This window comes from Haliotis rubra, unplaced genomic scaffold (assembly GCF_003918875.1).
Source record: "Haliotis rubra isolate DU_JTF1 unplaced genomic scaffold, ASM391887v1 Scf83, whole genome shotgun sequence".
NCBI lineage: Eukaryota > Metazoa > Mollusca > Gastropoda > Lepetellida > Haliotidae > Haliotis > Haliotis rubra.
This window is the reverse complement of record NW_025767557.1, coordinates 1,018,397-1,044,157: the sequence shown is the minus strand read 5'-3', so window position 1 is coordinate 1,044,157 and position 25,761 is coordinate 1,018,397. Positions and strand designations below refer to the sequence as shown.

At 40.2% G+C, this 25,761-nt stretch overlaps 1 protein-coding gene and 1 long non-coding RNA gene across 2 annotated transcripts in view; one reads left to right on the top strand and one right to left on the bottom strand.

The window, feature by feature from the left end:
• Positions 1-1,089: 1,089 nt before the first annotated feature.
• Positions 1,090-25,761, bottom strand: part of LOC124262261 (myomodulin neuropeptides 1-like) — a 50,845-nt gene continuing 26,173 nt past the window's right edge. The window contains exon 2 of the mRNA XM_046696750.1: positions 1,090-2,392. Within this exon, the coding sequence (XP_046552706.1) occupies positions 1,560-2,392 (833 nt within the window). The 3' untranslated portion in view covers positions 1,090-1,559. The remainder of the gene's footprint in view (positions 2,393-25,761) is intronic.
• On the top strand, positions 7,608-24,429 carry LOC124262263. The gene is made up of 3 exons (XR_006894535.1): positions 7,608-7,711; positions 8,714-8,715; positions 24,418-24,429. It is a non-coding gene; the product is annotated as an uncharacterized LOC124262263 (long non-coding RNA).

Here is a 25,761-nt window from a genome sequence, read left to right as displayed (position 1 = left end):
TTTGGTCGCTTTATTCGAGTATCGTGAGTGGAAATTCGTGATGTAAGACAGACAACATATATGGAAGGCATGGGTACTTTGTGTTATCTTTGATGGAAGCCACCTAGATTGCCTGGTCTTGATTTGACGAACCATTTCTATTGAGATAGTAAAGATTGTAGCATAAAACATTATTCAATAAGATAACTATCAGTTCTCACAATCCATAATTATTAGTTCATGTAGAATTCAATTTCAAGTCTGAAGTAGCAGGCAAACCCAGTACAGATTCTTCATTGATATTGTAGAGTTATGCATTCAGGTGGAATCTAGGATAGATCATTAATTTGCTGACATTACAGCAAAAAGATGTTTAAGAAGCACTTCTTTTTCAGCAATATAAAAAAACCCAGAATTTACTTCGGCAGTGATGCTGAATAACGAGTGGAAACACGTTTCAAGTGGAAAAAATGAAAAACAGATACTTAAAGTTGGAGAGTATATTATCTTAAAATTTTGTAACATCAGCACGACTTGACCTTTGGCCTTTCTCTGTCATGTTAGACGTCCATCTGTTGACCTTTAGGACGTCATAATGGCGGTGTGCTCTTTTGAAAACAAATGACTAAGGGCGATTAATTTACTCTCGGGTGTCAGTTGAATAATGTGTTCAGTATACCTGCATACTACTTCATCGGAGCGGATCAAGTATGTTGGTGACATGTATGGTTTGGAGACAATAGCAATGTAGATTGTCCCCTTTCCAATGTCCTCAATGAAAATGCTCTTTTGAAAATGTCCTTCACGTCGAATAAAAACCAAAGAATTCCATGTTTGTTATGAAGCCGTGTAAAGTTGGAACGAAGATATCTACAGTGGTTTCACGTTAAAGGGTTTTAAACTTAAATGTTATGGGTATAGGTTTCGATTACATTTGTTCAGGTATCAAATCTACTGAAAGGTCAGTAGTCCTATCTTCCAATTTCATTCTACTGGCGGACCAATCAGAATGCAGAATTCTAAAAATGCCCTTAGTGCTATATTGCAATCACATGGAGGATAAAGTACGGTTATAGTTAGCAGATTGTAATAAATCCAAAAATAAACATATAAACAACATATTTTATTTCTCTTTCAGCCCCTGTTTGGTAAAAACGAATATGATATAACACGAAATAATACATCTGTATTTGATACTGTACATTATAGATATTTTCATTCGTGATATTAACAGTAGTGTTGAAATCAAGATTACCACAGCATTCATCTGAAGCATATTTTTTATTTTGTCCACCGTCACATCGTTTCAATGCAGGTGCAAGAACCTGTATCAAGTCCCGTGTGAGGGCACGGTATTTGAACAGGTATACAAAACCTTGAACTATTTTAATAGTCCTGAGTGTACTCAAGTTTATAGGGTGTTATTATGTTCAGTAAGTTCTTTGTATTTGAAACACATATGACCACGATTTCGGCATTCACATGATGGATAGCTGACTGATTGATTCCATGAAGCGGTTTTGATGGGTTTGTTGGGAGGGATGGAAACTACCGAAAGTTCCCGATTATTGCTTACAGCATCACTGTTGCGTGGAAACACCAGCGTCTCCATCAACTTTCTCGTCCGACCGTTTACCAAGGCGGAGCATACCAAGAGCTCTCTTTTCTTCACCCTCTGTTTCATCTTCACGTTTTCCCAAACGGAGCATGTTCACTGGTCGTTTTCCAAGACGAAGCATATTCATTGGTCGCTTTCCCAAACGAAGCATGTTCATTGGTCGTTTTCCAAGACGAAGCATGTTCATTGGTCGCTTTCCCAAACGGAGCATATTCATTGGTCGCTTTCCAAGACGAAGCATATTCATTGGTCGCTTTCCCAAACGGAGCATATTCATTGGTCGCTTTCCAAGACGAAGCATATTCATTGGTCGCTTTCCGAGACGGAGCATACCAAGAGCTCTCTTCTCCTCCTCTTCTTCTGGTTCCAAGCCTACTGCTTCCTCTTCCAGTCCTTCTCCAGAGCGCCCAAGACGCAGCATTGACAATGCTCTCTTCTCATAGTCATCCCCGTATTCTTCGTCCTCGAGTTCTTTCCCTATCCTTGGTAGGGCAACAGCTCTGACACCGTCAGCTGACCGCCTGTAGCGACTAGAATCGGGGTACATCATATCGTCTTCTCCGTTTAATACTTCAGGATTAACCAGATATTCATTTTGCAATAGATCATATAAATAGTCCGATAGCTCTTCAGAACTGGGTGAGGATCTACCGAGACGCAGCATGTTCAATCCCCCGCGCTTCCCCAGGCGCAACATCTGTAGTCCCCGTCCTAGACGTAACATGTTGAGGCCTCTCTTCTCCCGAGATGCAGGTTCATCTTGAGTCTCGGACTGTGTCTGTTCTTCTGAGGAGCCTGAAGCAGAAAGAAAGCAAAAAAATTAATCATCATCATCACCATCATCATCACCACCACCACACCATCATCATCATCATCATCATCATCATCATCATCAACATCATCATCATTATCAACATCACCATCATCATCATCATCTTTAGCAGCAGTATTAACACCATCATCATTATCGTCGTCGTCACTACCACCATCACCATAATCATCACCGTCGTCATCGTCATCATCGTCGCAGTCACCATCTTACACAATATTGCATCATGCATAACTAATCGATGATGATGCTTTAAATGAAAATACGGAATATACCGCCCAGACGCACAAAATACAGCCTATGTTGTATAAAGTGCAAATTAAAGGTTCAATGTGTATGTCTGTGTAAGGGCGCCTCCAGTAAATATGCTAGATTTGATGTCAAATCATAATGATTGATTCAAACATCCACAACGATCTAAATATCATCTTCACATAACCAACCCTATCGGTTAAGACTATGAATAAACAGTGTAGCCTCACTGTCTCAGTGCTTTAACAAAACGGTGCAACGAGAATCTGATTGATTATCAGCTGTTGCCTTTATAAACATCACCTCACGTGCTAAACTAACACAACTTCTCCGTGCTATAAGTTCTGCGTTACAGATCACTAATACTAACGCAAAGTCTCATTCTTAGTTCGTTTTCGTATTTGCTGGAATGGCGATCCTGAATTTAACACTCCCGAAGCATGCGTGTGTTTTGATGACACATTGTTCTCACACACAAACATAGTGGAGGAGACCGCACGGTCTATCAGGAATGGACAATACGGGTTGTAATGAGGTAACAACGGTGCTTGATACACGTTATGAGGCACGAATACCGATTTTAGTTCCTATACTTTTTGCCCTGACATGGCCGGAAATAATAGCGTTGATTCTTAGCGGCTCAACTACTATAGAGTTCCAACACAGGATGCACCAGGATGACGACGGCAGTCAAACACAGCATGGTATATAGTATTATCGCTGATCATAGCTCCTAGTGAAACCAGTCTTTATTATGACTTAAAGTTTGGTTTATACAAAATAACAGAGATAAAATGAGAATTGAACATACAATATGTGTATCGCATGTGTAGTGAGTGAGTGAGTATGGTTTCACGTCACGTTCAGCAATATTCAAGCAATATCACGGCATGGAACACCAGACATTGGCTTCACACATTTGTACCCATGTGGGGAATCGAACCCGGGACGAGCGAGCGCTTTAGCCACTAGGCTACCCCTCCGCTCCTATATCATGGGCGAGTCGAGCTTGTGAATTTGAACTGATTGTCACATTTACAAGGGTGACCCATGTCAAGGAAGTATGATTTTATTAGATTTGTGTCGTAGGGCAGGCTGGAATTTTGTATATTGTTGTTTTTCAACATTGAAACAATGCAACTTTGAACCTAGGCATATTTTCATTTTATCTTGCAACAATCTGAAGGATTTTTATTCTTTTTTTTTTTCATAGAGACAGATTGGTTTCTCACCCAAACCCTACACAATATCAAATGGTGTGTTAAATGATCTACAACTTCTCACGAATGTAACGGCGGACTTTGTGAACGTGTATTGTGATCAGGAATGGAAATCGGGAACAGTTTTAAGAAAGCTTCCAAAAAGAACCGTTTTGTCAAGTCTTAACGAGAGTGTGTGATTTAGGAGAACATACTCGCAACTGTAGGCTCCTGAATATGAATGGCCTCCTGTCTGCGGGGACCGACGTTTCTTAACGAACCGCCAGTTAGTCTCTTCTGTAACTGAAACATTTTGACCGCTGTTCTCCAACTACTACTATCAAATGTTAACCACAAAACACAGTAATTTCTAATCCAGTCTTTTCCAATTTTCCTACGTAGCTTGTATTATAAAGACGCCTTGGATATGAGATGAAGTATTTTCTCTATTGCTCGAGGTCGAGCATGGATCAACAGGGATGAGAGTTCAGTTATCTCAGTCAGACAGACTTTGTTTATCTGCACCATGTGTTGATCCGTCTGCTACTGATTGGAAGATGATCTGGGGGCTACCGCCATTTTGATTCAGCGACAGCACAGAGGCAAGGAACCGCCAACAAACGTTCAATGATCAGCGTTCGGAATTGTGAGTTTAATCTAGACTGATATTAAATATTTTACTTTCGAACGATGTCAGTTCTCGCGGTTCTAAGATTGTTACGGCAATTAAATCGTGTGTAGGCAGTTAGCTATTTCATCAAAACTGACCCCGTTCCTCGTGGCTATGTTCCAACACGAAGGAACCAATTACAGGACGTGGACTTTGTAATTGGGCATTTTCGACATGTTCCCTGCGGTGACTTGTCTTGTAAGCACGAACAATGAATCAAGGCTGAGACAGAACATGAGTTACGCTCAACAAAGCTGTCGTTTCGGGGGCCAAAACAGACTTAAAAAACTCATCCTTGAAAGCATTTGAGTAATTAATTTCTAACTATAATGGAGTTGTAAACGAACACTCTGTGTCAACAAAGTCTCCCAATAGAACTGTCAACGTTGACTCAATGGGCGTTTGACGCAATCCGGTAAACACACAACGTGTAAAACTCGCTCTTAACCCACACCTAGGCGCTGCAGTTACTCTGGATAAGGATGATAGAGAATGAGGTACTGGGGTAATCAGATCATGGACCAACCGTCCAGATTGGATGGGGAAACTGCGTGTCCCAGAAAACAAACTATGTTATCCCACAGTGTTGGATAACTTACTGAAACACCATTACAGGCTGAGACGATTAAATCTCCCTTGATTGAACTGGAGAGACAGTCACTTTGTGATAAATCATTCGGCATATTTTGTTCCTAGGTTCTGGTCTATATGCTCAACACTAAAGCATGGTTAATTCACTTGATTGATAGACGTTCAGATGTATATGCATATAAAACTCGATTTGCGAAAATAGGCACTCGAGTGATATCGTCTTCATAGATTCATTTACATCTTACATCAGAATATTATATACTAAGGTATTTGGTTCGAACTATGGCGACGAAATTATATGCGGAGTTGCGTCGCTTCGACATTCCGTGCTCCGATAATGATAGGAGCCAGAATCCAAACTTCATGGTTTCGAACCCAGATTTCCCCATATTTTAATGCTAAGTTTGTGACCAACCTACGTCATCGAAATGGTACATGACTGAGATGTGCATAATCTTTAGTTTCCTTCCATATTTGCTGACACGCAATGATATATTTGTAACGAATGCAGTTTTAAACCCAATTCACTCACTCGCTCACTCACTCACTCGAAACTCACTCCATCTCTTGCTCAAGCAATCATTCACTCACTCACTCGTCCAATCACCCTCTAACCCTCTCATCACACGTATAATTAACGATCGAACTTCGTTCTGGAACACAAGTTCCACAAAACTCTCCATCTTCAATATAATCTTTTAATAATCTCCACATGCTACTTAACACAGCGCTAAGCCATTCAAATAATGCGTTGTCGTAAAAACGTTTATGCTGTTCCAAGGACTACGTATACAAAGGTCACAATGGCACGTGCTCATGCGAATAGTATAGCATAAATACCGTCCTCAGACTGGGAGGGCTGTGTCACCTTAGCTCATACAACCGCTTTGTAATCTCAAGAGGTCAACAGACACGTGAACGAAATACCACACCAGTTACAGAGACAAGGACATCACATGTGCTGTACATACTGATGGACTTTGGTTGAGTTCCTGTTAATTAGAAAAAATCAACCACTATGTGCTGATACAGGGACTCTTAACAACACTCCCCGATTGGTAATAACTGTCTCAAAGCTCTTCACTCAAGCGGTACATTACTTTCTTGAAATTGAGAAGTAGCTATTTTACAAAAGTAGATTCAAAACCCATTTACTAAATCAGACTTTCTGTCTGACAGAGAAGTAGTCATGAAATCAAATCGAGCCTGCTTTCAAGAGCTGGGTACCCTGTCATCAACTTCGCCCATGCCTAAACTGAGCTGTGTTAGAGGACCACCGACTGTCATTTGGAGGAGTCAAGAGATGTTTAATTAGAGGCCTCACAAGGGCGCTAGAGAATTGCTCGTTAGCCGCCTCAATGCAGGCTGTGCTGGGATACCTACTGAGCCGAAACTGGTTCCATCAAGAAGGCATTGCTTGTGACACAGCTACGATCATGCGTAGGTTGTTCATTAAGCCGTGTTTGTCGTAAATCCCAAAGGATAGTGGCACATACGCTGACAATCGTAAGCAACATAATACAACATGGTCAATGGGTGTTCGGAGTACTCCAGGGAGATGCTCTTTGTCCCGCTCTATTAATTACTTTGGTATTGTTGTAAACGAAATCCGGGGTCAAGGCGGATGCTACTATATGTATGCTTGATAATCAGCTGCTATACTGTTTGGATTATCCGGAAAGGGGATTAGCGTTGTTAAATTATGAGAGCACGGTCGTGAATCTGTACTTAACAATCCTTACACAGGGGAACGGTCAACTCCACTTTGGATCTTGATTTCTGGACTTCGGCTTCATCACATGTGTAATGTACTGTAGGATCCGTTCTCATTGGGGTCAATGTGGTGTGTCGCTGTACTTGCAGCATTTGCGTGTATTTCTATCACGTTAAATTACAGGGAAACTGGGCGTAATTAACCCGCATTTACAAAAACATTAACAAAGCTAAATCGCTTTATGTTCCAGTCTTTGATGGACAACAGTACTTAATATTGAATATAAACCGGTACCAATTAGTCGCTACATGGAAACAATTCTGGATGTGACTTTTACAGTTTGAAAGTTCCCAAAGGACATCTAATTCAAACTGCATCCTAAAATAGACCTCGGCTTCTCACTTCATTCAAACAATTTCCGATGAAGACTGTATTATCTCTAAGAATGGTAAAAGTCCGAGTTCATTTTTTGTGTGTGTTTAACTTTGCATTCTCCATTTCTCCATTCAATTATATTAACTCAAATATCTCAAATTCCTATCAGAACAATATAGACTCGTTGGCGAGGACACCAGGCTCCGATTTCTGGAAACAAACTTAAATAATTAGTCAAATTTGAAACTGAGTGTGACAATTTGAAACAGCTGAATTTCTAACTCAACTGTATCTCTAAAATCAAAAAGCCAAAACAACTTAAGTAACCTGTCTACCAAACATAACTTGTCTACTATATTTCAGTTAAATATCAATTCAGTTTATTCAGGGAAATGGTTTTTCTTGCATTTTCTCAAAGTTGAGTTAAAAACTTTAACTTAAGTAAAACCTCAAACTTAAGTTTGTTTTGAGAAATCGGGGCCAGGTTTGGGGCAATTCATCATTGCGTCATCTACAGCCTTCTTGAGCACAGCCTACCCGAAGCACGCTTATCCATGGCACTATTTATTGATGGCAACTGACCACCATCCAAGTACCGGAGACCATACAGAGAGCTACCAACATGGCATCGCCGCTGGCCCATGTTCCTGTGATGTATCGTGTTGCTACAGATCTTATTGTACAAACATGGGGTGATGGATGCGCCATTGGAGTGTGCCGACGACATTGTCTGACACATGATCTCTGCAGCAGAAATTAACTGACACAATTTCCGTCATTGACAGAGATAGTAGCGCTTGTATTGACTGTCAGCTTATCGCGATGAACATGCACCAGATGATGCCAAGGTCAAATGCAAATACAGCATACTTGTTGATACAGAAGGAATACAATATTTGCGATTTCTGTTCCAAGTGAATACATTTTTTGTGTGAGCGAAACAGATTTACCAACAATGCATGTCGGAAAGAATATTTAATTTAACTCATATTTAACTAATATTTGCTCATGATTTCTTTGTTTGTTGTTTAACGCCAAACTCAGCAATATGCAACTATTTGCGAAGGCCTGTAAAAAAATGAGTCTGGACTAGTCAATCCAGTGATCAACAGCATGAGCATCGATCTACGCAACTGAGATTCGTTGGCATGTGTCAACGAACTTGACCACCCGATCCGATCGCCTGTTACGACAAGCATGGGTTGCCGCTGCTGATTACTGTCACCCTGTAGATATAGTATAGAGGTACAATAATTGGGTATATGTACTTGTAAACGTTATGCATGTTCCTTTTGTTGAAGAATATATGAAATATTCAGGATCCCATAACGCGCCAACGTCATAGAACTGCCACAAATACCACGGAATAGATAGACGATGTTCTTTGGCTGAAGCATTCATTGGTGCGATGCGTGAACTTTGGTATAACCAGAGTCTTGCTAAAGTTTCAATATCTACATATATATCGGCTTACTGAGATTTGCAGTTGTACAAAGTCAGTACTTGTCCGTACATGTGTTGGCAAGATAATTTGTTGATGACAACTTAATATACCAGGGAAGTTGTCATCCATAAATTATCCTGCCTACATTGTCAGTCACCAGCTTATGATACGCCAATCAAACAGATTGTACACATACAACACTCTCGTGAGTTGTACAATGTGAATACTTGTACATATATAGCTGCAGTGTAATGTCAATACCCTTACACATGTCTCTCTGAGACTGAGACTTGTAGTTGTATAATGTCAATACATGTACATATATCACTGATATGTAATGTGCAATACCCTTACACATGTCTGTCTACTGAGACTTGTAGTTGTATAATGTCAATACATATATAGCTGCAGTGTATGGCTGTCTCCTGAGACCTACAGTTGGACATAGTCAGAGCTGCCGTGATCTAATCATATCTCGCTACCGCTCCAGTGGACGTCTAGATGTAAAGTTTGGGTCAGAGTGACCAGGAACCTCTTCACGGCACGGCCACGTATGACCCATACATACATCGTGGGAATTGGTTGATGCGGTTTGAGTGCTTTCACTAAGTGAATCGCTTGCATCATTTCAGGTATTAGTGACGGGGTCAATACAAGATGGACCCATCTCTTTATTCTCTCATAGCCTAGTCAAAAGGTTAAACGAATAATGAACGTAGCATCCCCGTTAACTCCTATCCCATGGTCTATATTGCTGATGGTGTATCTCAAACTGAAGAGGCTGCTGGAAGGAACGAGGACGGGCAGTAATGTTCCATTAAACGTCAACAGAAACATAACCATCTACGTCTACTGGAGACCAAAGAAGTAATTCCAATTCCAGAGAGTCAGCCAGAAGAGTAAGGTTCCACCCCGTTTGGCTCACTCCTCGGTTAACACTGTTTGTGTAGTTTGTTGTCGGTGCGGAATATTCCTTCTTTATGGCGACAGCCTATAACTGATTAAATCTGGACCAGACAAACCAACGATTATTATTGTAAACGAAGGTCAATGCTGTCTTAGTATGATGAAACGCTACCATCCTCACGGTCGTGTCTGACTACACGATCCTATGACAACGAGTGTAAGTTCCTGGGGACCGGTAACTGGATTCCTTGACTGGAACTGGGTGTAGTAGGTTCATACATATCTACAGTAAAACACCATTGTGTCGAACATTGATGTGTCGAACCTAAGGTTTTCTTGAAGTAAAAGCTTGGCCTCCGCGTGTTCCTTATTTAGTCATCATTTTGCGGTTGTATCGGATATCTCGAAGTATTAACGTAGTTCCTTAAAGTTCGACACACCGGTGTTTGTAATTCCATTTTGACTGTTATCGTGGTACAATCTCCTAAGAATCATAGCGAGGACACTCGTGTCTTCTAACATGATTCCTGGTTGTACACTAAACATAGCTTATATCGGACACGCTTATGTCGAACTGACGGATGTTACGAACCGTTTGTTTTGTCCCGTCCACATATAGTATATCTTACTTAGTCGCAATGCGTAAAACGAACTGCGGTTATAACGAACCAAACTTAGTGCTTACTTTTAATTCGTATATTGTGATAGAAGTTCATAAACACGAACAAAGAGTATGCAGAAATATATATTTAGTATATATTAACAGACAGTATAGTCCAAAGAGAACGTTTGGGTTCAAACCCAAACTCAACGGAAGGATTCCTCTCCTAGGGTCATGCATCGACAACCTTTCATCATGTTACCGGTAGGCAACACTCTAGTACCAATCTCGTGTATGAGAGACAAGTCAACATTAACTTGGTTGCAAATGATAGTACGTGATTGAGAATAAATCAATCTTGTCAACGAGGGATCCTTATCCTCCACTCTCAGTCGCCGCGGACCTTAGTCGTTATCAGGAGAATGGACATTGGTCAAGGAACCCGTCCGGCCGAGATAGCGCTGGTCTGGACATCACGAATTTCCTTGTTCTCAGACAACGGTATATGATGTTAACAGCACTCGTTATTTTGCATCTGAAGGGGTTCTACCTAAAGGACAACAGACATTAAACAAGTTTCTTGTCAAAGATTTATGTATTAATTACAAGTCACTTGAAGCAGTGACTTGAAACTAGCTGACAAATACAACCATCAATTTGCTATTCCGAAACCAAGCAGTCTTGATACCGTCATCGTTAACTCCATCCAGACCAGAAAATCTAATATCCGTCATAATTGCCCATGTAATGTTGTTTGCCAACTGTTCTACAGCCATTAACTGTGATAGTTTCAATGGTAGTCATAAAACATGTCTGGTTATTGTGGACACGTTCGGAAAAAGATTGATATTTATCATCATCTACCCTTAAGGAACGACCCTTCAATTGGTGGCTCTTATAGGTGGAACAAATTATGTTGATTCAATGTCTGAGAGGAATATAATTGGGTGAAAATGTAATCTTGAAGAATTTGTCTCGAGGTAGCTTCACAACTGTGAACACGTTGGGTTTGGTTAAGATATATAAGAAATTATAACTCTAAAAGGTCGGGGATTTACATTTTCGTTGGGAGTTCTTTGATGACTTTTTAACTTCTTGTTACTTAGAAGCCCACGTTTTCTGTCTGATGGAGTGGGTGCAGTTGTTTTGAGACTGATCAATGGACAGTTTGCAAAGCTTCAACAAACCGTGGGAAAATCAAAAACGCCAATATCAGAGAGTGATATGTCTCTAATAGCCCTCAAACTCCACGGTGCGTGAAAGGCAAAGTAGAGATGACAATATAATAACTCAGTCCATGAGTCAGTGATGACACCAGTTGTTCATGAAAGGCGAGGCGTGTCCGGTTCTAACCAAGTAACGTTAAGATGATACCACGCCTTGTTCTTGAAGCTTCAAATTATCAGAAATGAAATATACAAAGAAGATTAATTTTAATTAGCATTCTAAGTGATATTATCACAGCAATAAATCGATATCCATTTAAGTTGGTCAGAACGAATTTATTCACGGATCCCCATATTCACTGAATGCTGTTCAGTGATTTCACATGTATTTTGACCGAATCACGTGTCTTTTTCAATACGAAGTATTAGAAAGTAAACATATTTTATCAACGTTACCATATTTGAAGGTGTTCATATTGCGTAAACTATGCACACGTTGAAGATGTGAAAAACGATTCTCTGACACCCACACAAGGGGGTTGAAGAACAAGATTTTGTGAAGTATCTCAAACATAATATCATCTGGACTAATATATATATATCAACAACCATACGAAGTCTTCTAAAATCAGAGTCCACTTCATGATTACGACTCTATGATTACTAACCAAACCAAGTGTTTACTATCAAATGGTGATGATATATGCTCTCAACAAGGTGAGTGTTTCTGTCGTATGATGGTAGCAGTGCCCAGACACATGCGCAGGAAAGCCATGTACTGACCTGAACCAACCCTAGATGATATAATACAAGTCAAGATAGGGAATCGGACGTCATTGTGGCAATTGATGCGTCACATCTGCGACCAAGAACACCATGTTTGAGTGGAGGTTATCATACTAGACGTCATTTGTTAATTCTTGCCTATTGTATGTGCCACAAGAAATGCATTCTCTGCATGTCAGTTCAGATGTACGAGTTCTCAACATGAATATTATACACTCCGTGCACCCATACAAGCCGCACAGCCATAAATCATGTTCGACATATTTGGCAGTGGTCGTTTAAGCCAATTTCAAAGCATATGACTCCCAGTGTTCTTCTTGAAAATCTGCGATAAGGAAATATTGCTGAATCCCATTGATGGGCTCTGTATGCAGTGATAGAAGCACAAATTGTCCAGGCAAAGTCTTGGTGTTAATGCCTCGTTTATTATCTCCATCAGATATCGCCTTTCCATCTTTCCAAAGTGACTTTAGCCAATATTGGTTTTACTACTCAAGATCAAAGACGTGACAGTAAGAGCCGAACAGGTTATGACCACGACAAAGGTACAGTTCCAATAGGCATCTGACGCCATGTCTTTCATTCAGCGGATGAAGCCTTTCAATGGTTAATTGGATGGCGATATTTGTGGCAGGATTTCTGTGATTATAAGGGCCAAATCGCAGGAATATGGTGACTTCTTAGACAAACTGTGCTCTAAGAAGCAATGCAATAAGTTAAGAAGGCTGACAAGCAGTTGGAGATGTTCCTGCGCCAATAAAAGAAAAGAGGCTTGTCTCGCTGTCTACGCGATATAATATTATTGCAAATATGACAGGTATCGGTTGAAAGGTTCTGTCTCTTGTTCCGCGTATATTAGGTATATGCCTCGTATATAGCGATAGGAACGCTGCGCCCGTGAAGATATCGTAATTGCAGTCCCTATACCCCCATAAGACACCTCACTGTTATAAAGCTCAGACTGACTGACTGAGTTTGGTTTTACGCCGCTTTTAGCAATATTCCAGCAACATAACGGCAGGGGACACCAGAAATGGGCTTCACGCTATAAAACTCAGAGGAACGTCCTGGAAGAATATGTTTTTCAGTCTCTCGCACGCATCTAGATTAAGCTACAATCAATTATTCCAATAAGCATTAGCATACATTTTCACTATATTTTCTATCCAAGATATTGCAAAGTGAACTAGATGGAAACTGAAGTAGACTTGCATAGTAGTATATATCACTGGGTCAATTGGCAATGTGCGCGTTAATTTCTGTGCCCATTCAAATATAAATATTAGGCAACTGATGGTCAGTAAAAACATCTAGTATTTATAATATTTATTAACCGTTATTCAAATAAACACAGCATCCTTTCCTCTAACAGTAATATGGAAGGCAATAAAGTAGATTTAGATGGTAGTACTTCGGCTTGTACGTAAGGGTAAACTCGCGAACAAGCATATATTCAATGTGATACGTCTTAATGATTACTCAAAAGCTTATTACAAAAAACATAATCTAATATCACTTTATGTATCAAGTGTACAACACTGGAGATTCTGAATGCAGATAAGTTAAAAAAGAACCAGCAGATCTCTTAATGGGATGAAAATTGGCTCAAAGTAGTTGTCTGGTAGTAGTTTTTTACATCCCATGTGAAAACACAAGTTAGATCGGCCAGCAATAATTGTTTTTCGCAATGTCCCTACGGGAATTGATTTCTTGGTCAGAGGATCGACTGCCATGAACAAGAAGCATGATTCACATTGCCGATTCTAAAATGTCTACAAGTTTACCAGTACAAGCTATAATTATTGCATCAGATTCTAGGAATGTGTTCCTTCATGTCTTTCTTATTGCATTTCCTTGGTCACCGATACGCGAGTTCTGCATGTGCCATGAGGTCATTCCGTTGTGAAAAACAAACACAATTCATTGTAACGATCCAATGTCGCAATCCGAGCAGAAAGCATAATTGACTTTTTTATCATAATTGTAACCAGACAGTCTTAACACACTGTAAGTATTAATGTTATTTTAGAAAATAAATATTACGTACATTGACATTTAGTATCAATATATCTACAGAAATGATTATATCTGCAAGTTTATTTTTTCATTTTTATCTTTTGTTGAAAAATAGCAATTTCTGTTGAACGAAAATGAAATTTATGTTTTTGAAGTTCAGATGAAACGTCTCGGAAAAGAGAATCCGAGTTTTACGATTTTTTCCCGTGAAAATAGCTCGAATGGACCAGACTAGATATCATCGTCTTAGTGTAAGGATGGATTGAATCTTCTTAGACTAATTAACTTATTTTCTGACTTTAAATAAGTTTGAGATTAAATAGCCGTAAACGTTTGAAAAAATCACGAACAAATGCCAGCGATTTGTCAATTCGTGCTCACAATCATTGATGATCTTTGGGAAGATGTGAGGCTCGCAGCGACGCCTAGATTATTACTCAATGTTAGCGTCGATTTCAGAAAATCAAAACCTTTGGAATTGCTCCTGTAAGCCGCAGTGAGACAAATGCCCCAACAATAAACGCAGTTTGTTTGGGAAACAGATCGCTGTGCAATTAAGTTGCGGAAAGTCCTGGTGGAGAAAAATATCGTCATGCTAAATACGTCTATTCCTCATTCAAATTTGTTGTGTGGGGGCGTACATGCATGCATTGAAGCGATGTTTCGCTGTTTGCAACATAAAATGGCCCCTTATCAAGTTAGAGAGATGTGTGGTTGTCGGACTGGTGATACTGTTAACTGAAACACGTCATCCAACAATGGATGCTTTTCAAACAAGATCTATCAGCTGTGTTCCATACGGGTTTTCGCCAGTGTGCATCCTCCAAGGCTCAGTACGTGTACTTCCTACATACTCGTTATTAGATAACGGAGGATCACAAACGACGAATTGAGTGCATCTATTATTAAGATTACCATCTGTTGTTAAATTAGCCGATGCACAAAGAATGATTCACAAATGTTTTTTCAAAGGATCAACTCTAGGATATATTACTTAAGGATTAAGGTCTACAGAAAACAAGAGCTCATTGCCTTGTGAAGTAAGTTAAGAGTATCAAGTCTGTCCGGTTCCTGTACTGAATGGACTGTCTAATCATCAAATGTAATGCTTCTTATGATATAATGTGTAGGCGGTTAAATTCTGAATGGTACAGAAGGTTCATCCAGGGCAGGCAAGTCTTGAAATACTGTTTTTGTAGTTTATGATGAAATAATATTATTTATACACATTACACACAGGCATTTGGATTTAGTATCGATATTTTGACTTCGACAACTTTGGACTTAGTTATTGATTGCCTCTCTTATAGCCTAAAATTTAAATTGCAATTTCATCAGCAAAATTGTAACAAACTATTGCTGAGATCCTAGTGTTGAATACAGTGTCGAGAAAACGGCATCAAAAAGAGGGGTAGTTTAAATAGAACGCTGCATAAAATGCATAGAAATGTGCACAAATGTAGAGTTGGTAAAATATTGTTTGAGAAGGGAAACTATCAGGAAGCTTAAATTTCGTCATGTGCTCAAATCGAGAGATATCTTGAATAGAAATGTGCACAAATGTCGAGTTGATTGAAATTATTTGAGAAGGGAAACTATCAGGAAGCTTAGATTTTGTCATGTGATCTAATAGAGGATAACTTGAACAGATATGTGCACAAATGTAGAGTTGATTGAAATTATTTGGGAAGGCAAAATATCAGGAAGCTTAGATTTCGTCATGTGATCTAATCGAGGGATATCTAGAATAGAAATGTGCACAAATGTAGAGTTGGTAAAATATTATTTGAGAAGGGAAACTATCAGGAAGCTTAAATTTCATCATGTGATCTAATAGAGGATAGCTTGAATAGAAATGTGCACAAATGTAGAGTTGATTGAAATTATTTGAGAAAGGAAAATACCAGGAAGGTTCCATTGCGTCAAGGTGTGATGATTAACATATGGCGACGTGCCAACATGACTGCGATGACCCGCAGAGTACCTGAGAAACCACTCAGATTCAGCAGGTGTTAGCTGATGGTAATGCTGTATATCAATACAAGACCCACACAGGCAACGCTTGGGCAATGAAAAGGTATACATTGACCACGGCTGCCATTGAAGAATGACAATGTGCTGCTATTTGCACAGTCGTGGGGATGTGTATATCACACGCACCTGTTAATGATTGACACACTGTGTAAACACACTAATTGCAATGTTTGTGTGGCCTTTCTGTGACATTTGATTTGTTAATTATGCGATCAGAATTGTATCGATTAATGAAGGCTAATTCAGAAGTGTATAGAATTTGTGTAATGCTCATGTTTCCGGTCATTACGTGACAGGTTTTCGTTGAGGACATTGTGACAATGGGGTATTTCATGTGCATGTCTTTTTAGATTGATGGCAACAAAAAGTAGATGTCAGTGAGAAATGGATTACTCTGCTTATCATGACCTTTAACTATTTATTTTTTGTACAGAATTTCTAAACCGCAAGTGAATTGATGCCTCAAATAACTCAATGATTGTTTCTCCGTTGGGATTAACGGACATATGTTCCAGTATGCTTATCTCAGGAGTTGAGGCTGTGAGTGAGTATAGTTTAAAGTTACATTCTTGAGATATCAAACAACATTTAAAAATACATCAAAGAGCGTTTGATCAAAGGTTCAACATTCAAGGCTGCACTAAAGCTTACAAAACGTTTTATGGCAGAATTGTCCGAATTTTACACACCAGTGACAAAAATGATTCCGATGCAATTCCGTACGCAAATTAGTACGATTTGTTCCTGTGAATGTTTCACGAAATAATTGACGTGTATTGCATGTGTTTGGTACATGCATCACCCACCGAGCAGGATACGCTTACTTGTTCGCGAACACTTGGCGTCATCCATATTTGATAGTGATTCATAAACACATGATTATGTTACAGTCAGATTGATATACACGACACTGTTTCAGCAGATTTTACTTATGAATATGGAAAGTTTTTTTCGTATTTGTAGTAAATAGTCGAGACTAGGAAAGACTTACCAATGACTGATATCATTAGCAACCATTCCTGCTATCAGGGACCGACGTTGGTTGTTGGAAACAGTATGAACGAAGTTGCCATGCCTGACCAGGCTATTCTCTTAGTAAGTTCTTACTTCAGATAGCGGGAGTCGGATGGTCGGGGATGGTATATGTGTGTGTGAGTTTGGTTTTACGCCACTTTTAGCAATATTTCAGCAATATCACGGCGGGGGACACCAGAAATGGGCTTCACACATTGTACCCATGTGGGGAGTCGAACCCGGGCCATCGGCGTGACGAGCGAACGCTTTAACCACTAGGCTACCCCACCGCCCCTCGGGGATGGTATATGGTACGGGTGACTATTGAGGGGAAAACAACTATTGCGATGGCGATAGTCTATTGCAACATATTACTGCGATAGTGATAGTGTATTGCCAACAACTATTGCAATACTATAGTTTTTTTCTTCCTTGAAGTGTCTCATTTGAAGGCATTTCCAAAATGAATGTATAGTTTATATGAAATAAAAAGAAGCTGAAGTAGTGTCAGTCTCTTTTAATAACTGACAAGAAACTTGAAACTCAGATCAAGATTGTTTAAGAGGAAACAGGGAGGATAACTCTAAATCAAAGTGAACGAAGCTGGTCCTTCCTGTATTTTGCGCTGCGCATTTACCAACGGAAGTCAATCACTAAACTTTCGATAGTCACACATACTATCGATGCATCGATAGTTTTTCGTTTCTCCTATCGATTAATTGCTATCGGAGACTCAAAAATTGCAATCCATCGATAGTTCTTTGCTGCCCTAGTTTATGGAGAGGTCACCTGATGAATCTTCCGTCGGCAAACAGACTGACTTCCTTTAAGTTATTTCTTTGAATTGTATATGTCGTTTGTTGTTGTCGCACTCAACAATATTCCAGCTACATGACGGCGGTATGCAAATAATGGAGTCTGGACCAGACAATCCAGTGTTTGACATCACGAGCATCGATCCACACAATTTGGTTTACTACGACATGCATCAACCAAGTAAGCGAGCCAGGGTCAGGATTCACAAAACGTTCGTAGCACAAAGACATTTGTAAGAGTATGATAAACTATAGAGTTATGCAGGTCGTAACGTTACAAACGGTGGTTCTGACCACCCGATCCAGGTAGTCCTCTCAGAATAAACATGTTGTGCTCAAGACTAATTCTAACGTGGTTCTTCACGTGTCTGTCGGTTAACAGAACGACTTAAAATACACTTGAAAATTGCATTTGACCAATAAAGTACAAACTGTTATCAAAACGTAATCGGACTGACTACAATCGCTGAGACACTGCAGTCTCAAGATCCAAAATATAAGTACTATACTATGTGAGTGACTGAATTTAGTTTTACGCCGCATTTAGCAATATTCCAGCAATATCGCGGCGGCGGACACCAGAAATGGGCTTCAAATTGTACCCATGTGGGGAATCGAACCAAGGTCTTCGGCGTGACGAGCGAACGCTTTAACCACTAGGCTACCCCGCCGCCCCTACGATACTATGTCAAATGCATCAGCATCGAACTGATGTTCATGTTTGTTTCATTGCAGCTACCATGAGTAGCTGAGTACTACATGAGTATTACGTTCGTGTCCGACCAGCCTATTATATTGGAAGCGATAGACCCTTTTCCACATCCATAAGAAATCTCTGCTAAAAGCAGAGTCGATTGTATAATTGTGACTAAATCATGAGTTTATATTTGTTTCAGCAGTAGTACAGCTGTACAATGTTGTTTGTAAACAAAGCGAATCTGGACTAGACAATCCTGTGATTGTCATCATGCAATACGATGACAAGAGCTTGTGTTTGATAATAAAAGGTGTTCGCGACAAGGTGAGCGTATCCTGCCCCACCGGTGGCACCCGTCATAAACATACGCTAAGTCTTGTCATTTGTTCGCCTGAAATAATTCGGGAACGTAAGTCAAATATGGAAATGCGTCGGACATCATACTTACATAGACATACTTACTAGTACCTCTGGACTCAGAAAAACACGAACGAGGCGACCTGAGGTTGATCTCAATATCTTTTCCTGGCACTATTGCAGACAGAGTTAAAGACTCGAAGCGAATTTTCAGGCTGAATTGACGCTGACCGTTATTGCTAGCGGAATTATTCTCAGCCTGGTTACTTTAGTTGGAAGCATCTCAACTTCAAAATCACAACACACGTTTACTGTTCTATTTTAAACCTCTTTGCTGAGACAGATGAAGAAATTGGATTTAAATTTTCTTTGCAAGGATGCAGCTTTGATTCTTCAATGAAACGGGCTTTCACTGCGGAAATAACAGGAGGTTAGACCTGAGTGCTATCTGAGGTGGATAATGACCTGGCATACGGTAACAAGGGTCAAAGCATTCACACCAGAAAGTGTATTGTTCCTGAATGCAATGAGCCAAACAAGGCACCCTCACAGCCTCCTCTCAACCTTTAACCAGCAACGCCGCCCACGATACGAATTTTCCTGCCGCGCAATAGAAAGAATCACACTTTCATATTGGCTTGGATCAAAATGTTTATCAAAATGTCTTGCGATCACTGACTTTGTGTGCTGCCGTTTAGGTGCCCTACTTTGAGGGTGGGGGTTCGAATCCCGGATTGGACTCAGCCCCCAACAAGTACTAGAATCTGTATTTTACTGAGAAAGAGTAATCCTAAATATATCATGTTGCATTGACCAAGTTCTTCAAGGCATTGGGCTTTCAAAACGTTACTCCTCACGAAAACAGCCTCGAAAAACGCCCAAAACACAATTTCGATACTTCAAACTTCTAATAACCATTTATTAATCCTTTCAGTTATAGCCGCAATCAAGATTTATTGTAGACTTTCTTTACCCGACTATATATACCCGTTTTTCTATAACAATGGCAACGGCAGATAGACGATGGCCTTGGTAGAAATGAGATGGTTACAGACATTCTTAAATGTACAACGCAACAATGGCTTACTTAGGGCTGGAAAGGCTTGCGAAGTATACGGAATTCGAGACAACCAACAAAGTAAAATTCCGAGAACCAAACATTAGTTATGAAAGATTATCACATGTAATATTGTCCTTGGATCATAATACCATTGATATATGCTTATACATACGAATAATACATTCACTAATCCCTGCTCTGATCGAGTAATCAAGGGAATGCTTGCTTTATACAGACATGTGGAGCTTCCTATACGTTTGAAACAACCGGAAATTAGACACATCTTGTTGGACACGATGATGTTACACTGTCTATAGCAAGTATATCATATCACTATAACGACAGAAAAATCATCAAATATATATCCATATCCATCAACTAGTAGACAGTCGAAGATCCGGGTTAGAATTTATCTTCAGTAACCCATGCTTGTCGTAAGAGGCGACAAAGGGGATCGGATGGTCAGGCTCGCTGACTTGGTTGACACACGTCAACGCATCCCAAATGCGTAGATCGATGCTCATGCTATTGCTCACTGGATTGTCTGGTCCAGACTCGAGTATTTACAGACCGCCGCCATATACCTGGAATATTGCTGAGTGCAGCGTTAAACAACAAACCAACCAACCATCAACTTTACTCCGATTTGCACAAATTTGAACATGAATCGGAGCTAGACACACCTGGACTCTGAAATATGTGTGTAACGAATGGTGAGTAGGATTTCTATACTGCACATTAGGCAATGAATATCATGGACGGCATTTGCCCCACCGCAATGAAAAGACATTTGTGCATTAGGAAAAACAACAACAAAAAACATGTGCCTCGTCAGGAAACGATTCTTCTTACTGCAAAGTAGCATCTGATGACCAGTAGCCATACTGTTTAATGCGTCTCCACCATATGGCATCAAAGTTACAGAACTGCGTCTTTCAAGTGCGTGTGATCATGTATATGGAAGATGGTCTCAGGAATGACTGTAAATCTAGCGGAAATTGCTGGGCGGGTTTGACTTTATGGGATGTGACCTTTGGTCGCGGATTGTAATCTAAGTACACTTCTTGGCCAAGACAAGATTTAGGAAAAGCTGCTTTTACTGGGGAGCTTAGACAAAGCAATCCACTATTAGTCACTTAATTGCACTATATTTCTGCCGCGGAAGGAACAATAAGTAGTTTTCGAATGCAGTTAACGGCGGCATGAGACAAATCTCACGAGATCTCGTTGAAGAAACGTGAGTTCATCAACCACTGCGTCTTCCTTAAAACGCATTCTGGGGTTAACTACATTAAAATGCTTTTAAATTTCTGGCCGTCTTTGAAAGTACTAATTACCCTCCAACCCTACTTGTTTTCCCGGCCTTCATCAGTTTGCAGACTTCCGTTCTTAAGGCATATCCGACACGATTAAAAGACGAGTTAGTGCCAGATTAATTATTATCAGTTTGAGAAGAGATTATTTTCTCGAGGCGATGTCCGCAAGAAGTGCTGGCACACCAAGGCTAATTAAAGGCGTCAGTCTGACAAGAAACCCAGTTTCCCGCCAGCAGTGGAAATAACTTGCTTCACATGAAGTCACAACGTTACCGATACGTTTGAGATTTCACTCGGAGATTCTGTTGACTTAATCAGTCGCTAGGAAGGTAGTATCACATCGTGATAGGGCTTGTGAACAGCGTCGACAACAGAGGAGTACCTCGGAGGAGGATCAAGTGATGACACCTCTACAAAGCGGGACTGGAGGCATTCTGAAGGTCATACAACCATACAAGAAGATCATCTCTAATAAATGCGAGGACTGTATAAACAAATTAACACAGATAATATCATGGAAGCTTGCGATGTTTTGCGCTTTCGTCAACTTTGTTTGAAGATTTCATTTTCTTGGAAGGCGTATTATCACTGTGATGATAAGAGACAGTAAGAGCATTCGCTTTGCGTTGGGAAAGAGCAGCTAGACCTTTTTCAGATGGAATCTTCGCATTGATGTTCGGTGTTTATTGTTGATATTTTCTGAGGACGTAGCTTTGGGGATTTTCGAAAGTAATCGTCAAACTGTGAATTGGTTTGAGCGTTTTTCAGCTTTGGTCTTTAAGGAAGCAAACACGATCAGTCAACGGATTTATGAATTTCTTTCAAAAATCTCTTATGATATCACCGTCAGCGACTCTCGTAAGATGACAAAATTGCGTTTCTCATTACGAGGCGATACATGCGTATTAAAATACACTGTGGGAGATTTTAGTTGAAACATCGATAATGCAAAAGAAATGTGATGTGAAATAATACAGAATTTACTTGATTCGGACGCATGGATTATGGATCATGAAAATACAGACAAATTATGAATCATTCTGTTGCTAAACGCATGCCATTTTGTAGCTATCGAATCTTTGAATTATTTACCATGAGAAAATATTGTTCTGTAACACAAAGTGAGGGAGTAGCCTGGAACTGTACGTATAGGTAATATAGGTCCTTGATTAGAGCGTCTCTTGTTTTATGCCGCAGTGAGAAATAATCCAGGTGTTTGGAACAGTGAGTGAGTGAGTATGGTTTTGCGCCACTTTTAGCAATATTCCAGCAATATCACCGCGGGGAACACCAGAAATGGGCTTCACACATTGTACCCATGTGGGGAATCGAGCCCGGGTCTTCGGCGTGACGAACGGACGCTTTAACCACTAGGCTACCCCACCGCCCCTGTCTGGAACAGACACACAAGAGTGAGTATTGTTTTACGCCGCTTTTAGCAATATTTCAGCAATATTACGGTCTCACACATTGTACACATGTTGGAAATCGAACCCAGGTCTTCGGGTGACGAGCGAAAGCTTTAACCACTAGGCTAACTCAGTTTTAGATCTAGAACAATAAATCACAACACAATTGTCAGTTGCTGGGTCAGAGAGGTGATAGGACGTCTCCGTCGAACCACTGGTCACTCCATGCCAAAACACGTTAAAAGATACAACTTGTTGTTACCGTTCCTGGTGTTGGGAGACAAGTATTGTTCTGTTTGGGTATAGTATATTGTGTGTGAGTTGGTTAAACATGTAAAACTGGGGTATGGTACCTCAGTAGTATGCGGACAGTATGAAACCGGCACAATCAACCACACAGAGACACAGATACACGCACAGACAATGGCAGAGGGGTGGTGAGGTAGCCTAGTGGTTAAAGCGTTCGCTTGTCACGGAGAAGACCCGGGTTCGATTCCCCACATGGGTACACTGTGCGTAGCCCATTTCTGGTGTCCCCGCTGTGATATTGCTGGAATATTGCTAAAAGCGGCGTAAAACCAAACTCACAAAGGCAGATACACAAATAGACGGACACAAAGGCACACACTAACACACAAACACACACTAACACACAAACACACACATACACAGTATTGTAATTGCACCTTTCCAGTTATATCATCTCGTCAGAATGTTCCCGAAAAAGAGATTTTGGTTTTCGTCCCCTCGCCCTTTAAGAATCAAGGTATGTGATATACAATCTCAAATTACCAGAAGCCATATCCTTCTCCCTTGCACTTCAGAATTACCTCAAATGCGATTTGTAGCAACACAGCGGAAATGGGACCGGAAAGACGCTATGATGTCACTGTAGGGAGCTTGCGTGTAACACTACTATTACCTTACACGTAGCACGCACTGCTTAGAGTTCAAATCGATCACTTGCACTTCAAGAAATACACTCATATAGACACTTTCTCCTGAGACACATGGCGCAATACGATAAACACTCTCAATACAGAAAACAAACAACAAGCATTGTCAGTGGCCGTTGAAACATCCGGTTGCCCACGGGGATGAGCCAGTAATTAATCCATATTCTACGCTGGACCATCGCTGCAGATGTGCATCAATGCCACTGAGAAAACCCCACTTAGACAAGGGAATAGACATACATATATTTATTGAAATATAGTTATCTATGAGTGAGTATGATTTTACGCCGCTTTGAGCAATATTCAAGCAATGGCAGAAATGGGCTTCACATATTTTACCAATGTGGGAAATCGAACCCGGGTCTTCGGCGTGACGAGCGAACGCTCTAACCACTAGGCTACCCCACGGCCCCTATAATTATTTATGAGGTAACTCAATATTATGTTGTGTATAATGTTTGAATAAATGGGTATAGGTGTGCTGTTGAAGCTGTGAGCCTTTAGCTCAGTCACAAACTTTACCTCAGTCACAAACTTTACCTCAGTCACAAACTTTACCTCAGTCACAAACCACGTATAATGTCATATAATCCAGCACTATGGGTTCATAAAGAAACTAGTGAGTGAGTGGGTTTCATACTAAGAAAGGTAGGATACTCTATAGATAACAACGTCTTTATTATATTATAATAATAACAAAGAATTTGTTATCCAGTATCATAAAGTATCATATCTTTCTTATTGTTCATGAACTTCTAAAATGCCAATTAAATAGATATAACTCAGTCTGGAAGCAGTAGTATTGACTGACTGAGTATGGTTTTACGCCGCTTTTAGCAATATTCCAGCAATATCACGGCGGGGGACACCAGAAATGGGCTTCACTCATTGTACCAATGTTGGGAATCGAACCCGGGTCCTCGGTGTGACGAGCGAACGCTTTAACCACTAGGCTACCCCACCGCCCGGGGAGTGACAGTAAGTCTATTCTCGCCAAAACTCGCTGCCCAGTCGTCTATGGTAATCATCAGAGAGAATGACTTTCGGGCTTTGCTCCCACATTAAACAGGCACACCGTGATATAACTCAGTCTGGAAGCAGTATGAGGCAGTATGAAGCAGTATAAAAATGTCATTCGCAACAGCACAGTTGTGTAAGACACGTTGTTTCTGTCTGGCTTTAGGTAGTGGTATCAGCATCGCTGGTTGTGTCCCGAGGTTACGCACAAATCGTGTGGTAGTGGGTGCGAATCCTGGTTAGTCACGATTATGTTTCTACATTTTTGGTTTCCTTGCTTTTGATTTTCATCTGAGTGGTCAACGCCTGCTACCGACATCACATCGGCCTTTCCTCACACATTAAACTGACGCGTCGTGTTATAACTGGAATACTGTTATTTTAACATTCACTATCTTTACATTTGCTAACAACTGGCATAAAAATATCCATAAATCTAAAGCGTCTTTCGGGTTCGATTCCCCATGGGTACAATGTGGGCGGTTTCTGATGGTAGCCTAGTGGTTAAAAAGCTGGAATATTCACTACTTTCCCTTTGCTTCAGCAAGAAATACCGAAATTTGTAAGCCCAGATCTGTGAAATAGACCAAATGTGTTATTTATCTGTTAAAAAGCCGACCGGATTGATTTTTTCGCGTTTGATGCTGATTTCATTACGTTAAATGTGAGAGATATATACGATTATGGGAAATGAGAGCCAGCAAGAAAATTTATGATTATTTTTTTTAAAAATCGATCTTTGTTTATTGGAATTAAATACAAGAGAGGCTTCAACAGATTACTTTAATTACAGTTAATTTCCTGGTTTCCATAACAACGGAAACGTACTCTCATAATAGTCAAATATGGGCGCCATATTTCCTGATTTATTTGTCTGACACTAAATGTCTCCACGCTCACCGACAGATGGCGTGGTAAAGTTATTGCGAATGTCAGATGG